Source organism: Rhinopithecus roxellana, chromosome 4 (genome assembly GCF_007565055.1).
Source record: "Rhinopithecus roxellana isolate Shanxi Qingling chromosome 4, ASM756505v1, whole genome shotgun sequence".
Lineage (NCBI taxonomy): Eukaryota > Metazoa > Chordata > Mammalia > Primates > Cercopithecidae > Rhinopithecus > Rhinopithecus roxellana.
The window spans coordinates 63,822,043-63,839,267 of record NC_044552.1 but is presented as its reverse complement, the minus strand read 5'-3'; the positions used below and the strand labels follow the sequence as shown (position 1 = coordinate 63,839,267).

The window sequence follows — 17,225 nt, the reverse complement described above, 5'->3', positions numbered from 1 at the left end:
TAGCCTCAAAAGTATGCAAGAAAGGCAATCGGTGGAATTGCTTAAAATGAATGAATAAGCTGAGAGTGGTGGCACATGCCTATAGTCCTAGTTACTCAAGAGGCTGAGGCAAGAGCATTGCTTGAGCCCAGGAGTTTGAGGCTGCAGTGAGTTACGATCACGCCACTGCACTTCAGCCTGGGTGACAGAGTGAGACCGCATCTCTAAAATAAAATAAAATAAATGCATAAGCCACATTGCCCTGATTTGTGTCATTGAAACACACTTCTAAATATTCTAGTGTAAATCGAGCCGAGTTTTATCCCTGGAAGTGGAGCAGACCGTATGGTTCAGATAGCTACACTGGATGTCAGTGTTGGATATCAGTAACACTCTGCCTACAATGTTTTTTTTAATTGTGAGAAATTTTTATCATAAAGGAGCCAAGATTAAGAACCACGAACAGAAGTGTGCTTTCCTGGTTTCCAGCTCTCTGGAAGAGGTAGAGAAGTCTTCACTCCTCCTGGGGTCACCTAATACCAATGTGTTTGATGAAATGACTAAATTATTAAAGCAGCACTCCTCACTATCCCATGAGTCTTTGTTCAGAGATCAGATTTCATGAATGAAGTCATCAGCCTGTAGAGGGTCTGTTGGACAATTCCCAGAGCTGAGCATCTGTCTCAGCCCTGGAATCAGAGGGACAGCTTGGATGACTGTCAGTAGGATCCCTTTGTGTGTACACTCCCACGTTGCCTCTTGTCTAAACCAAGTGTGTCTCTTTATTTGACTGAAAGCATAGCTTCTTTACCTAACTTCCTCCTTTAGAATTATTTATTTATTTATTTATTTATTTATTTTTGAGAGATGGAGTCTTGCTCTGTCGCGCAGGCTGGAGTGCAGTGGTGCGATCTTGGTTCACTGCAACCTCTACCTCCTGGGTTCAAGTGATTCTCCTGTCTCAGCTTCCCAACTAGCTCTCCTGCCTCAGCTTCCCAAGTAGCTGGGACTACAGGCATGTGCCATCACACCCGGTTAATTTTTGTATTTTTAGTAGAGATGGGGTTTTACTATATGTTGGCCAGGCTGGTCTCGAACTCCTGACCTCAGGTGGTCCGCCTGCCTCAGCCTCCCAAAGTGCTGGGATTACAGGCATGAGCCACCGAGCCTGGCCTAGAATAATGTTTTTTAAATGCATAAAATAAAATACATAGGAATTGAAAGGAAGAAAATATATTGAAATACAGTTATTTCAATATCATCAGTACAGTTTTCAAAATATTTCAAAAGCCAAATATGTGACATAGTTCTATGCTGCTACTTTATTAATACATCAGATTATAAGATCTAGTAGTGGCTTTAATAACTACTGAAACATCAAAGTAATGAAAAGTGTAAATGATTTTTTTTAAAGTTATCTGCAATAAATGATGGGACATGAACATGTATGTGATTTCTATCAGTGTCAAAGTCACAGGTATGGCTATGTGTCAAAGCCACAGGTATGCTGTGGCTCGTTTTCTATCTTCATCATACCTAAACATGTTTAATTTCAGTTAAATGTTAGTGAAAATAAAGATCTGACTCTTCCTACCCTCCCCTATCCTACTTTATAGACCTGCAGATTGAAAATTCCTGGCCTAGAAGCAATCTTAGTTCATGAGACCCCATTTCTACAGATCTCTGAAATCAGGAGAACCGTTTCCAATTATAGAGGACGTTTATAGGACAAATGCTGATAACTGACCAGCAGCATGCAGGGACTGTCTGTGTTGGCATATTTGCAGGTCATTTCAGACACAGCCACTCTTGAGGAAGTGTCAGGGCATGGCATCATGACCTTGCTCACAAATTCAAAGACATAGAGTGCAATTTAAACTGCCTTAGAGAAGAAAGAAGTCCAGGACTTCTGTAGCCTCATACCACATTTGGTATCAGGTGGGTTTATATCCTCACGGCCGGGTGTAGTGGCTTATACCTGTAATCCCAGCACTTTGGGAGGCCAAGGTGGGAGGATCACTTGAGGTCAGGAGTTCAAGACCAGCCTGGCCAACATAGCAGAACCCCATCTCTACTAAAAATACAAAAATTAGCCAGGTGTGGTGGTGTGCCCTGAAATCCCAGCTACTCAGGAGGCTGAGGCAGAAGGATCGCTTGAACCTGGGAGGCGGAGGTTGCAGTAAGCTGAGATGGCGCCATTATACTCCAGCCTGGGTGATAGAGCCAGACTCTATCTCAAAAAAACAAAAAAGCACAAAAACAAGAAAGAAATATATCCTCACATAACCACAAAAGCCAGGATTTTATTATGATGCGGGTTTAAAATGAGGATTTAACAATGCGGTCAAGGTGGCTCAGGTACATTTGCGTGTGCAGCAATGTTCATCAGTGGTTGCGGGCGTGGAGGGGTGCCGGGTGGTGGTGGGGGGGAAATTTTGACCATGGATGTCCTCAAGTCTTAACCTAGCTGCTCTCAAGTTTTTCGGAGATACTGGTAGCAATCCTGACATGCATGAGAGCGTAGTTGATATTTCTGGAACCTGTTTCTTCACAGAGGTGCCCAATACTCTGAGGAAGTAAATTGGTTTATAATACTGAGGCTTTGTTTTCAAGACTTTCAAGCTACACAGAGCTCAGACTTCAGGAAGTTTTCCCCAACCTTGCTAGCTAGTTCAGGTAGTGAGAGCTTACAAGGGAAAAAGCAATGCCATTCTCTTTGCATCCCATGAGAGTGATCATTTGGAGCAGAACAAAGAAACATAGAAGAATCAGAGCTTCTAGGCTGAGGTCCTCAGCATACAGAATTCAAATGGAAGCAATATCAGCCTGCACTAATCAAGCTGGCTGTGCTTTTGTCAGTGAGGCCACCCTCAAACCCCTAGCCTTGTGGGAGGCTGGCAACTGAGGAAGAAGCCTGCAGACATCACCCTGCATCAAGCTTCAGTGGAGACGGCTGCTTAGCATAGCAGCAGCAGCATCCAGATTGTAAGGCTTACACTGGGAAGCCTCGCATGCAGCAGAAGGGCCTCCCTGGGACTGCCGTGGCCGCAGCACTTTCCCTTTTCATTTCTAACTGCAGTTGTTCTATTTACGTCCTCAGGTATTGAGGAAGTAGGGTGAGGGTAGTTATGTAGCTAACCACATGTGCAGATGGTGTTACTCCTTCTCTCTATCCTGTTCCTTCAACATCAAAGAGAGGAACCATTGTCAGACCCAAAAATTATTTTTGGGGTGCTGTGGCATTGCAGCAGGAAGCCCACCTTACTCATTCGAGCAGAATTCAACTCTTGTGCTCTTTTGGCCCCACATTTTTATTCAGAAAAATTTCAAACCTATAGAAAAATGGAAAGACTAGTACATTGAACACCATATTCCTTTATTTAGATTTACCAATCAGTAATATTTGGCCATATTTGCTTTCCCTCTGTCTCATATGATCAAATCCCCCTCCATCCCCGTCAAGTCATTTCACAGTAAGTGATAGACATCATGACATTTCACCCCATAAATATTTTAACTTGGATCTCTTTTTAAAATTTATTTGTAATTCGCAAGTAAAAACTGTTACATATTTATGGTGTACAACATGATGTTTTGAAGTATGTATACACTGAAATATGTAATACAATGGCTAAATCAAGCCAGGGATCTCTTACTTGTAATAACCTATGGAATATCTACGTTTCCTACATAACCACATACCACTACCACAACTAAGAAAATTGACCTTCATCCTATAGAATTATATAACATATTGTCCATTTTCAAGTTTTCCCTATTTGGATCAATAATGTCTTTTGTAACTGTTTTGATTGATTTACTTTCAAATCAGAATGTAATCAAGGTTAAGATGTTACATTTGGTGATTATGTTTGTCTAGTCTCTTTATCTAGAAATTTTTTCCCCTATGATACTGCCTTTTTGTAGAATGCATGCTAATTCCTATAGTCTACCCCACATTCTGAATTTGTCTATTTTTGATATAATCTGACTTGCTCTTCTATGCCACTAAAAGGTAGGCTTAGACTCAGATCAAACATTTTGTCAACAACGTTTCATAGGCTGTGCTCTGTTGGGCAAACAGGTAAATGCTTCTTGTTGTTCATGCAGTTGTTGTGCTCCTGTTAAAATGTCGTGTGCTTTGAGCTGTTGGGTAAAAGGCCAATTCTCATGCTCATCTCCTGTCCTCTTTGCAGAATATGTGCACCATTGAAGCAGAGCTAGAGAATCTGCTGGGAGAATTCTCCATCAAGATGAAAGGTATTCTTTTCCCTGTTTAGAGAGAATAAGGAGCCATCTCTGCAGAGCGCAGAGCTCCTTAAAGTTTGAGAGCCCATGCTATTTTTATTTTCCTTGCAAAGACGCAGTGCCACCCACTCTCAACCCTCCCCACTTTTGATAGTTTACTGATGCTTCTCATGCTGAGGCTTACCTACACACACAAAAATATTATGACAGAATCTCAAACATACACAGAAGTGGAGAGAACATTATAATGAACCCCCCATAAACCCATCACCTAGATGTAATAATTAGCAAGATTTTGCCACATTTGCTCCAACTCTTTGCTTTTGTTTTTCCTTTGATAAAAGAGAAGTCCTTTGATGAAATAAAACCCAGATAGGTCAGTCTGCGGCTATATACCTCAGTATGCATCTCTTAAAGCATGGGGTTGTTATCTTACATAACCACGATGCCAAGTACTGTCACATTTTCACAGCTAACAAAAATAATAAGCCTTGGTTATTAACCCATTCCATTAGCAAATTTCCCCCGTTGTCTCAAAAATGCCTTGTACATTTGATTAGTTCAAATTAGGATCCAAACAAGGTCCATGCATTACAGTTGGTTGTTAGGTATATCTTTTAGACTTCCTTTAATCTAAAACAAACCTCTCCCCCCACCCCCCGCTTTTTTTTTTTTTCTACTCTTGACTCGCTGTAGAAACCATTGTACAGAATGTCCCACATTCTAGCTTGTCTGTTGGCTTCTTTGTGGTGATGTTTAAATTATTCCTTTAGCTCCTCATGTTTCTAGCAAACTAACTATGAAATTTTATAAATCTTGGTGTTAAACCCACAGAGAAATTTTCCCCTCCCAGTGCCTTTCTGGTATTTATTCCAGAAAGTTCCAAACTAGATATATGATTGAGTTATACCACAGCATCTTCAGAACAAAAACGAAGTCTGATTTTAGAAAACAGAGCATTGCTCAGGTGTTGTCAGATTTACGGCTCAGTGGCCAGGCATGGCTGTCAAATAAGCGGCCATCACAGCAAGTCAATTTCTCTTCTGAGTTTTGGCCCATTTGACTGCAGCGAAGAGGGCTGGTGCTTATGCAATTCTGAGGTTTCTTAGCAGCTTGATCCCTGGGTTGCTAATGGGGATTTAATCACCCTCTTTCTACTTTCTGCAATTAAGGGAGTAAAGAAAGGAGACTTTTTTTGAAAGGGCTCGATAGGAGGGCTTCATTTTCCAATGAATCACCTAACTCAGGAGGGAAATTATTCTGTCAAGCACTAGGCACTGACATGTGAGAGCCTGTCTGAGAATACCTGGAATAAAAATGACCTTGACCCTCAGCTTCCCAAATGGCTGCATGCTTCTTTTCCAGCAGATCTGGTAGGGAATCAGTTTAATATTCAGTGTTAAATTTCAACACTTGCTTTGCTACTGAGTCTGGCATCTGTGCTTTTTTCCAGTTTTTAGGTCCATTCTCTACATTTTTGGGTCCTCACTTGAGTCAGTGGTTCCAAAATCACTCAGGTCCATAGTCCCACGGTGGGCCCTGGAATTTTTATTTTAACTTGGAGGATGATTCTATCAGCAGCCTGATCGATTCTGGAAAACAATTGCCCTGAATCAGTGTTTAGCAGAAAACCTTCCCTCTACTTCCCCCAACACTCAGACGCCACCCACACAGACTAGCACAGTCGCAGAGTCTCGCAGCCTAACGGTAATGCAAATCATGCACATCGCCTATCGCTGCTAATATTAATAAGTACTGTATTTCTCATATTTCTGATGTTCAGTATTAACAAATGCATCTATTTTTGTGGGATGGTAATTTCCTGATTTTACATATGGGAAATAGGGGCCTAGAGAGGTTAAATGACTTGTCCCAGGAGTCATACATAAATTGGAGTCAGACAAGAAACTGAATTCCAGGGTTCTTTGTTCCTAATGCATTCCCACCTCTAACTCCATGTTGTGAGGGAAGTTCAGAGCTGAGCAGACAACATAAACCATTGCTCAAAGAATGGTCTCCCTTATGGGCAGATCCTCTTCAACCTAGCACAGAGGCACACACCCTGGGAGTGGGATGGGAGGAAAGGGACCACCCTCGGACCAGATCTGGAGCTTCAGGCTTGGTGGTCAGTGAGGAGATGATGCTGGAGTCCCTGCCACCTACTGGGGGACCTGGCCACCCGCTACATCACAGCCCTGATGGGCTGATGAACTTGCTGTGGCTCCCACTCCTCCGTCTCCCCCTCTCTCTGTTGTTCGTGCTCTCCTGCCTGATCTTCCTGAGAGTCTACCTGAACACTTGATTTCTTCCATGGGGTTTTTCAGGCCTGAAACTGAATCTCCTTCCTCATTGATAGACTCCTGTCTCCTCCACTGTCCTCATCTAACATGCAAATTCAGAAACTACATCTGTGAAGCCTTTCAAGGGTAAACACCCCCATGGAAATCTTTCTCTTCCTCCATAAAGAGAAAGGGAAACCTTCTCATGCTGCCAAGAAATCCTATTGTCTTTGCAATTAACTGCTTTCTCATCTGCTACTCATTCTGGTAAAAACTACTTCCAACATGCATATTGACAAACTGAGAGTATGTCATAATACTCTCAGACCCAGCAACCCCTAACTTCCTTGCACCACACCCTTCCTCACTTCCCTTTTGCCCCACCCTCAACACTAGACAACAACCTTTTGGGGTAGTGATGTTAAAGAGAATAGAGCAAGTACTTACTAAGTGCCTGCTATTGGCTAGGCACTAGACTGCATTCTGATGACTGGTCCCTGGCCTTGAGTTCCACATGGTCTACCAGAGAAAAGGGACATATGAGGCTGTGCATTCTCATCCAATGGAATAAATGACCACCTGAACAACAGTGTAACCCAGCTTGCTGCAGAAGCAGGAGGGGAGAGGAGGAAAAGGTTGCCACTCACCTCTCTAGGTGGGGAGGGGAGCAGGAAAGAGGAAGGCTTCCCAGTGTAACAAATGGTGAACAGCACCAGAATAGCATTCACCAGAGGGAAGCCTGTTCAGAGGTGACAAGTAGACCGGTGTGGCTGATGTGCTTGTCGGGAGAAGAGCTATGGAGAATTAGTTGGGTCCTGATAATAAAAATCCATGAATGCCAGGCTGAACAGAGAGCACTTAATCTGCAAACTATCAAACAGGATGGAGGTAAAAAGATGTAGTTCCTTAGAGCAAACTAGTTCTCCAAATTATTACTTGGTTCAAATTAAGTTCCAGGCAGTGTATATATCCAGTCTCTGCTGGTCCTTACAGTTTCCAGGGCAGATCAACATTCCTGAGAAGGAAGAACCACCACTGAGCTAGTAAACTCGCATTATTTATGCCTAGTCAATAAATCAGTAAGGCCTGTAATAGGAGCTCCTGACTGTATAACTACTTGGTTGTTTGTCTTAAAGTAGGAAGTGTGAAGGGAGAAATGATGGAGAGTGTTCTGGCACAATGGTATCTGAGCAAAGGAAGACAGGCAAGAGTAGGCAGCTGCTGTAACACCCTCCAAACGAGGTTATGGAAGAGGTGTTAGATCAGTAATATGTGAGTGCCATGAAACATCCAAAGGTATGACCCCTGCAAGCCCCCCATGCCCACCCTCAGAGGTAACCCCCATGATGGTTTTCTGAGTGAAAGCTAGAAAGCTTTTATTAAGCTTTCTAGATCATGCACTAGTAATCACAAACTGTTGAGAAAACTTGCAGCTTTCTCCAACTGTGAAAATGCCAGCAGGTCCCCAGACAAGAGCCTGAAAGAAACCTGGCCAGACCTCAAAGACAGACTGTAACTGTCATTGCCCCACTGTTAGTGCTAATTCCGTGGCCTGTACCACCAGTGGCTTACACAGCAGACAGTACTTTAAGAAGCATGGCACAAAAGCTGTTTGTGCCTGGATAGTGCCATTGTGCTACATTATTGCTACAATCAGAGAGGATCAGTGATGCCACTACAGCAGTTCCAAGAAATTTTGCTTAGTAACGTGGGCTGAGATGTGAAAAAAACATCACTACCAAGTACCTTTCTCATGTTCAGTTTTCTTCAGATATAAAATTTCTGATAATTTTAAAGGTGGGGAAACAAATACCTTCAAAGAATTTCCCCTTTATCCACCTTATCTAGTAACAATGCCAGATCAGTTTCTTTTCAACCAGTCTTCCATTGTAATTACATAAATAAACAGGCAATAAATTAATCCTGAACTAATTTGCAGAGGTTTTGTTTTGTTTTTGAGACAGAGTCTCTCTGTGTCACCCAGGCTGGAGTGCACTGGCACTATCTCTGTTCACTGCAACCTCTGCCTCCTGGGTTCAAGCAATTCTCATGCCTCAGCCTCCGGAGTAGCTGGGATTACAGATGCCCACCATCACACCTGGCTAATTTTTGTATTTTTAGTAGAGACAGGGTTTCTCCATGTTGGCCGGGCTGGTCACGAACTCCTGACATCAGGTGATCCGCCCACCTCAGCCTCCCAAAGTGCTGGGATTACAGGTGTGAGCCCGCGCCCGGCCAATTTGCAGAGGTTTTTAAAGAGTACTTTGGATTTTATTAGAATTAGCATGTCCAGTTTAGGATTTACAAAAGCCAGTCGATTGTACTTTCTTTCACAAGTATTTTTTTAAAAGACTAACTAAATGCTCCAGAAAATTATTAGTGGAATACAGGCTTCTTCAATTCTGCTCTTATTTCAGTAAGTCTTTTTAAGTGGCTTGTTGTGTTCTAATTATTAGTGAAAGCTGTTCTTAAATGTACTGGCTCCACGGGCAGGAAGGCACGGACGAGCTGGTGAGTTGCTGCCACCTACTGACAAGTAATGGTAACAGCACGTGCTTTTTTTTTTAAGCATCCGGGGACCTTTTTTGCTGTCAGCTTACCCATGCAACGTCCATCAGTCAGGTGAAAGTAGAAGCATTCATTTAAGACTCTCAACTTAATTGGGTTTTTTGCTTTGTTTTGTTTTTTGAGTCGAGGGTCTCGCTCTGTCACACAGGCTGGTGGCGTTCAGTGGCTCACTGCTGCCTCAAACTCCTAACCTCAAGCAATCCTCCTGCCTCAACCTCCTGAGTAACTGGGACCATGGGCGCACGCCACCATGACTGGCTAACTTTTAAATTTTTTGTAGAGATAGGGTCTCACTATGTTGCCCAGGTTGGTCTCAAACTCCTGGGCTCAAGTGATCCTACTGCCTTGACGTCCCAGAGCGCTGGGATCACAGGTGTGAGCCACCATGCCTGGCCAAGAATCTCCAGCATACTAACAGGGCTATTCATAGAAGGCAAAACACGTTGTGTGATACCACCCACAGCATCTTTATATGGGTAAAATCACGTTTAAATAAATACATAAACAATCTTTGTGTTATAAATAGTGTTATAAATAGCAAAGGCTATAAATAGCAACTCAAGGAGGCTGAGGTACTAAGGGACCCATTTGTCATATGGACGTCTTTGTGTGGGAACAGCCTAGGACTCACAGCTGTTTCTGGACCAGCTCATCAAAATTATTTCCTCGGACTGCCTCTAAAAAATCACTGGGTAAACAGGGAGGAACTGTTCGTGTCTTCTTCAATCTCGATGTAAACACTTTGAAAGTAGTACCTTCTTGTTTTTTTAAAACATTGAGAAATATAACCAAAAAATTAAAATCATATATAATCGTTCCACCCAGTGCTAAGCTTTGTTAAAATTATTAAAATATCCAACCAACTTTTCTGTGTGTACACACAGCCTGCCAAGGTGTGTGATCTTTTTTACATCTTTTTTCTGTATTACAAAATAAGTGTATGATCTTTTTAAAAATCAAATAAAAATTATCACTTAATGACAAAAATTTAACTTTCTCCTTAATTCTACCCTACCAGAGAAAATTATTTTTAACAGTTTGGTGTGGTTTTCTAGACTTTCTTCTCTGGGGATCCATTTATATATAGCCGAGGTTATACTCTATGTAAGGTTTTGTGTCCTTCCTTTTTTTTTTTTTTTTTTTTTTTTTTTTTTTTTTTTTTTTTTTTTTTGAGATGGAGTCTCACTCTGTTGCCAGGCGGTAGTGCAGTGGTGTGATCTCGGCTCACTGCAACCCCCGCCTCCCAGGTTCAAGTGATTATCCTGCCGCAGCCTCCCAAGTAGCTGGGACTACAGGTACCCGCCACCACACCCAGCTAATTTTTGTATTTTTAGTAGAGACGGGGTTTCACCATGTTGGCCAGGATAGTCTCAATCTCTTGACCTCGTGATCCACCTGCCTCAGCCTCCCAAAGTGCTAAGATTACAGGCGTGAGCCACCGCACCCAGCTACCTTTTTTTCTTTCTATACTTAATATTACATTATAAATCTTGCCTTTAACTAAAAGTTCACTACAAATATTTGTACTGAATTCTTTGCTTGTTTTTTTGGATTTTTTCTGAGATGGAGTGTCGCTCTGTCATGCAGGCTTGAGTGCAGTGGCGTGATCTCTGCTCACTGCAACCTCTGCCTCCAGGGTTCAAGCAATTCTCCTGCCTCAGCCCCCGAAAAGCTAGGATTACAGGCAAGCACCACCCCGCCAGGCTAGTTTTTGTATTTTTAGTAGAGACAAGGTTTCTCCATGTTGGCCAGGCTGACCTGGAACTCCTGACCTCAGGTGATCTGCCCGCCTCAGCCTCCTAAAGTGCTGGGATTACAGGCGTGAGCTACCACATCCAGCCTGTACTGAATTCTTAACTGGAAATCTTATAAGACTTTATTTTTTTCCTTCAACAAATTTTTAAAGGATAAAGATTTTTACCCATTTTTATTAAATTTGTTTGGTTCCTTGAATAAAACTTTTAGTCTTTAGGCCCCAATGAATGTAAAGGGCTTTGCTTTGTGATTGGCACGAAAACAACTTAACAGCTGACTAAAGCCAGAAACAACTGATTAAAGTAAAGCTGGGTCTCTGACAAGCCTCTGTTGATGAGATTAGTTTCCTCATTTGCTATGCACATGTGACTAGCACACCTTCCTCCTCACAGCTTTATTCATGCTTGACACAGTAGACATTCAAGAAACATTGTCGAATACACACATGTCATTCACTCAGCCTGGAAGTATCTGTACACCCATGTCCTCATTTTACCGTGGTGAAACTTTGTTATTCAAATGCTGCTTTCCTCCATGAAACTATTCTACATTAAATAAGATAGTCTCTGTTTTTTCATTTTAATTATATAGTAATACATTCTCATAAAAATACAGAAAAAAGCAAAGATCTCCTTCTGTCTCTCCACTGTTGTTTCCCTCCCTGATGCATATCAGTTTACTGTGTGTTTTCTTTTCTTTTCTCCCTTTCCCTTTCCCTTTCGCTTTCGCTTTCGCTTTCGCTTTCCTTTTTGAGACAGAGTCTGGAGGCTGGAATGCAGTAGTGTAATCACGGCTCACTATAGCCTAGACCTCCTGGGCTCAAGCGATCCTCCCACCTCAGCCTCCGAGCAGCTGGGACTGCAGACATGCACCACCACACCTGGCTAATTTTTTTTTCTTTTTAGTAGAGATGAGGTCTCACTATGTTGCCCAGGCTTGTCTTGAACTCCTGAGCTCGAGTCATCCTCCTGCCTTGGCCTCCCAAAATGCTAGGATTATAGGAGTGAGCCAACATGCCAGCCTTGTGTCTTTTCATATAGATTACGTCTTTCATTATATAGTAGATGGCATGTACTCAATAAATAGTATTATCCCACTCTTGGATTTATCATCATTACCACGTATTAAGGCCCTACTATGTGTAAGATGCCATCTGTTGTTGTTACGAACAATTCTAGAAGTGGACACTGTTATCCTATTTTAAAGGTGAAGAAACTTGGGTTAAGTAAATTTTCTAGAGTAGGATAGCCAGTAGACAAACAAATTAACCTCAGGTGTAACTCCATCTTACTGTCTGCAAGTCCTTGTCTGTTTCATTTCTGTGGGCTTTAACCGTATTTTGTTCTATACCATGGGGATCCATATAATCTTTAATTTAATTTCCAAGTTATTACCCCAATGCTTAGCATAGAGCCTTACATACAGCAGACTCTCAGTAAATATCTACAGAAAGAAAGAAAAAGACTGGACAAACCGAGAGTTCCTGAGATGGCCTCAGATGGTGACCATCTAGTCTGATAAGATTTGTTTTTGCTGCTGCACCAGAAAGAGATCTCAAATTGAGCAGATCCAGTTAGACATGACTTCCTGGATGGCACAGTAGAAGTCCCATCTTTCTTTTGGGGGTGTATCATTTGGTTGGTTGGATTGATTTTGTTTTCTTAATCACTAGCTTTGTGTAAGTAATAATCCATTTTCAGGGATTTCATAACAGCAAATTGTATCATTATACCAGATAAAAAGGATAAAGAAAACATCCGAATGAGTAAATTGGAGGGCAGCAAGGGAAATAACTGCATGGAATCTTAACTCAAATGGGAGGCACCTAAAAATCACACATTTTAGGACAGAAGGGAAAATAGGAGACCAGATTATCTTCATGGGATTATGTTAGATAAATAAATAAATCTATCTTTCTGGCCCTAATACCCTAACCCTGGAATCTGCTTGGATCTTAAATCAGCCCAAGATGTACTGAGCTCTAGCTCCCCCTCTTGCCCAGCCTCCCCTGCCTTGGAAACCACCTCTTCCATCACTTCATCCAGGAATGTCTTCTCTACCTGTGATAGAAGGAATTCCCCCAAAACAGCCGTTCCCCAGGAATGGCCCCAAAAAGTGTTATGTGAGTTTGCACAAAGTTCTGACACTTCACCTGAATTCTTTTCAGTATGTGTCTATAGAGAGGGGAAATAATGTTCTACACCTCACTTTCCAATTGCTTGGTTCCAGGTCTGGCTGGATTTGCGCGCCTCTGTCCTGGAGATCAATATGAAGTAAGTATTGTCTTGGTCTGGGTGCTGGAATTACGGACCTGAACGGTAGGGGCCAGTTGTCATGTCATTTTGCTTCTCAAGTTGTCTTTTTTTTTTTTAATTTTTCATTTTGAAAAACATTTTAAGCCAATGAGAAAGTCTGGAAACTAGTACAGGACTTCCCATAAACGCTTCATCTAGATTCACCACTTTGTAACATTATGCCACATTTGCTCTGTCATCATCATCATTATTGCTGTCATTGTTACTATTATTTTGCTGAACCATTTTATTTATTTTTATTTATTTATTTTTGAGATGGAGTCTCACTCTGTTGCCCAGGCTGGAGTGCAGTGGCATGATCTCAACTCACTGCAGCCTCTGCCTCCTGGGTTCAAGCGATTCTCCTGCCTCAGCCTCCAGAGTAGCTGGAACTACAGGCGCACACCACCACACCCAGCTAACTTTTTTTGTATTTTTAGTAGAGATGGGGTTTTACCATGTTGGCCAGGCTGGTCTCAAACTCCTGACCTCAAGTGATCCCCCCGCCTTGGCCTCCCAAAGTGCTGGGATTACAGGTGTGAGCCACCACGCCCGGCCCCTGAACCATTTTAGAGCAAGATGCAAACACCAGGACTCTTCATCCCTAAATTCTTCTTCTAAGAATGGAAGGACATTCTCTCACATAGGCATTACTAAGCCCTCAACACCAGTGAGTTTAAGATTGGCTCTTCAGCTAACGTCACCTGGAATTAGTCTATGTTCATATTTTGCCAGATGTCCCAATATTGTACTAGATAAGCAGGCTTTTTTTTTTTTTCCTAATCCAAGAGCCAATCCAGGATCATGGCTGATCATAAGTACCATGACTGAAGAAAAATAACATCTAGATCTTTCTTTGTAAAAATGTGCTCCAAAAAGTAAAAATAGGCTTTGTTCCTTTCCCTCTTCAAAAGGAAACTTATATAACCATTTCATCTGACATCTCCTCCAAAACCCTCTATACTCATACCTCTTAAAGCAGGGGTGAGGGTATATCTTCCCTTAAACATTAAAGCAGTCTGACCAAGGAAATATTGCACACCTTCCCCCAAGAGTACATTGGATTTCAAAGTTCTTGCCAGCTCCATCTCCCTATCCAGAATAAGGATGTCTTTCTTTCTTTCTTAAGGGGGTTTTAGCTGATACTTACTCCTCTCACTAAAGGAGCTGGGTTGTGTGAAGAATTAATCCCAGTGGCTGCTCTATTGAAGTAGAACTAACAAGAGAGAGAACTGCTTGGCATGAGTGAGCAGAAGGGCACCATGCAATGACCTTTTACTACAGAAAACCTGTACCCCCTCTGTCTCAGACAGGCAGAACTTACTGTGCTTTAAAAGTCTCGGGCCAGACATGGTGGCTCTTGCCTGTAATCCTAGCACTTTAGGAGGCCGAGGCAGGTAGATCACCTGAAGTCAGGAGTTCGAGATACCAGCCTAGCCAACATGGTGAAACCTCATCTCTACTAAAAATACAAAAATGAGCCGGGCATGGTGACACATGCTTGTAGTCCCTTGGGAGGCTGAGGCAGGAGAATCGCTTGAACCCTGGAGGTGGAGGTTGCAGTGAGCCAAAATCATGCCATTGCACTCCAGCCTGGGCGACAGAGCGAGACTCCATCTCAAAAGAAAAGAAAAAAGTCTCTTCCCCACTCATCCCCAGCTCCACCCATACCCAAGAGTAAGGGGGTGGAGGGAGAGTGAGGGAGAAGGGGAGGGCGGCAGTGGTGTGTATTCTTTCTCCTTTTGATCTTGGTGTTCTGGTGGAGAAGGGGGCATGGCAAGACATGAAGGCCCTTGGATGTCTCCTCTCCAGATTTTCATGAAGTATGGCCGGCAGCGGTGGAAACTGAAAGGCAAAATAGAAGTAAATGGCAAGCAGAGCTGGGATGGAGAAGAAACAGTTTTTCTGCCCCTGATAGTTGGGTTCATTTCCATCAAGGTACAGTATTGTCACTGCCTGTTGTGTTTCATGGTGCCACAGCTGGATGATCCATTGGTGGGGCCTTTACCCGTGACCCCTGCCTGTCACCCCTCCATCCCACAGACTTCTCTGCACTACAAGTCCATTACAAAGACAGCTGCTCTCGCATCAGGGTAGGTAAAGTCAATCTAAGATACACTTTTGAAATATCCACCTCTGGCCAGGTGTAGTGTAGTGGCTCACACCTGTAATCCCAGCATTTTGGGAGGCTGAGGTGGATGGATCACTTGAGCCCAGGAGTTGGAGACCAGCCTGGCCAACATGGCAAAACCCCATCTCTACAAAAGTACAAAAATTAGCCAGATGTGGTATGTGTGCCTGTAGTCCCAGCTACTTGGGAGTCTGAGATAGGAGGATCACTTGAGCCCAGGAGGTCAAGCCTGCAGTGAGCCATGATCACACTACTGCACTATAGCCTGGGTGACAGAGAGAGACCCTGTCTCCAGAAAGAAAAAACAAAATCCACTTCCAATTTCAGATATGATTCTGAAAGAAATGACCAAGCTAGCTCAGTAAAAAACATGACACAGGCCGGGCGCGGTGGCTCAAGCCTGTAATCCCAGCACTTTGGGAGGCCGAGACGGGCGGATCACGAGGTCAGGAGATCGAGACCATCCTGGCTAACACGGTGAAACCCCGTCTCTACTAAAAATTCCAAAAAAAAAAAAAAAAAAACTAGCCAGTCGAGGTGGCGGGCGCCTGTAGTCCCAGCTACTTGGGAGGCTGAGGCAGGAGAATGGCGTGAACCCGGGAGGCGGAGCTTGCAGTGAGCTGAGATCCGGCCACTGCACTCCAGCCTGGGCAACAGAGCGAGACTCCATCTCAAAAAAAAAAATGACACATTATCCTACCTTTCTCCTCTGCTGTGATGTAAGGCCTTTCCCCTCCCACTCTCTCTGCTAGGTCACGGAGCTCAAAGGGCTGGCAACTCACATCCTGGTAGGTAGCGTGACCTGTGAGACCAAAGAGCTGTTTGCAGCCCGACCTCAGGTGGTGGCTGTCGACATCAATGACCTTGGCACCATCAAACTGAACCTGGAAATCACCTGGTAGTAAGTGCCTCTTCCTTTTCTATCTCTTCATATAGGAATATCTGATACTGGCTAGTGCTATTCAAAGCTAGTGCATGTTAAAAAAGCACCTGCATCACCAGGGAGCTTGTTAAAAAAGCAGAATCTCAGGCCCCACCCCAGAACTACTGTGGCAGAATTGCTCAGGCCCCAGAATCTGTTTAACAAACTCCCCGGGTGAGGTGCACACGTGTTAAAGTTGGAGAAGCCTGAATCATATCACCAATCGCCTCTTCTACTTCCTATTTTAAAATATTTTTTCTGTCACCTTCCTTCCCTCTCTACCTTTAAATATATAAGAGAATATGTCCTCTCAAGTAAACTAATTTGAAAGAAAATATCTGTCCAATAGGAGGTACTTTGACCTCAGAAAAATCCTGATTCTCACTACGATGCTTTAAATGCTTATTCCCCTTTATCGCATAACTTCACACTGCTCTGGAAAATTGAGTATCCTTAGTTCCTCTGCACTGTATTTACTGAAATAGAACATTCCCAAAGGGCAAGAGATATCTTTTTTCAAAACAATGAACTTAGAAATGGTTTTCCAAAGTCACCCAGTGAGAAAGGTCATGGTAAGTTATTAACACTAGTGGCGCCGGGCACGATGGCTCACACCTGTAATCCCAGCACTTTGGGAGGCCAAGAAAGGTGGATCACCTGAGGTCAGGAGTTCAAGACGAGCCCAGCCAACATAGTGAAACCCCGTCTCTACTAAAAATACAAAAATTAGCAGGCATTGTGGCAAGCACCTGTAATGCCAGCTACTCGGGCGACTGAGGCAAGAGAATTGCTTGAACCGGGAGGCAGAGGTTGCAGTGAGCTGAGATCATGCTATTGCACTCCAGCCTGGGCAACAAGAGGGAAACTCCATCTCAAAAAAAAACAAAAAAACAACAACAAAAAAACCCCACTAGTAGTTCACAATGTTTAATGTAATGCCCCTGGTATATTGCTGAGTTGACATGTTGAGTATTCATGCTCAGGGTCTCATTTACAATATAGAAAGCCAGGTGTGGAAGCAGCAAAGACACTCGTGCCTTGTCATCATC

At 43.1% G+C, this 17,225-nt stretch overlaps 1 protein-coding gene across 6 annotated transcripts in view; it reads left to right on the top strand.

The window, feature by feature from the left end:
• Positions 1-17,225, top strand: part of RIPOR2 (RHO family interacting cell polarization regulator 2) — a 243,604-nt gene that overhangs the window by 182,959 nt on the left and 43,420 nt on the right. For all 6 annotated transcript variants that reach the window (XM_030928118.1, XM_010365178.2, XM_030928119.1 and 3 more), the window contains exons 8-11: positions 4,176-4,239; positions 13,059-13,102; positions 14,936-15,061; positions 16,007-16,155. In XM_030928118.1, coding sequence (XP_030783978.1) covers positions 4,176-4,239; positions 13,059-13,102; positions 14,936-15,061; positions 16,007-16,155 — 383 coding nt within the window. The remainder of the gene's footprint in view (positions 1-4,175; positions 4,240-13,058; positions 13,103-14,935; positions 15,062-16,006; positions 16,156-17,225) is intronic.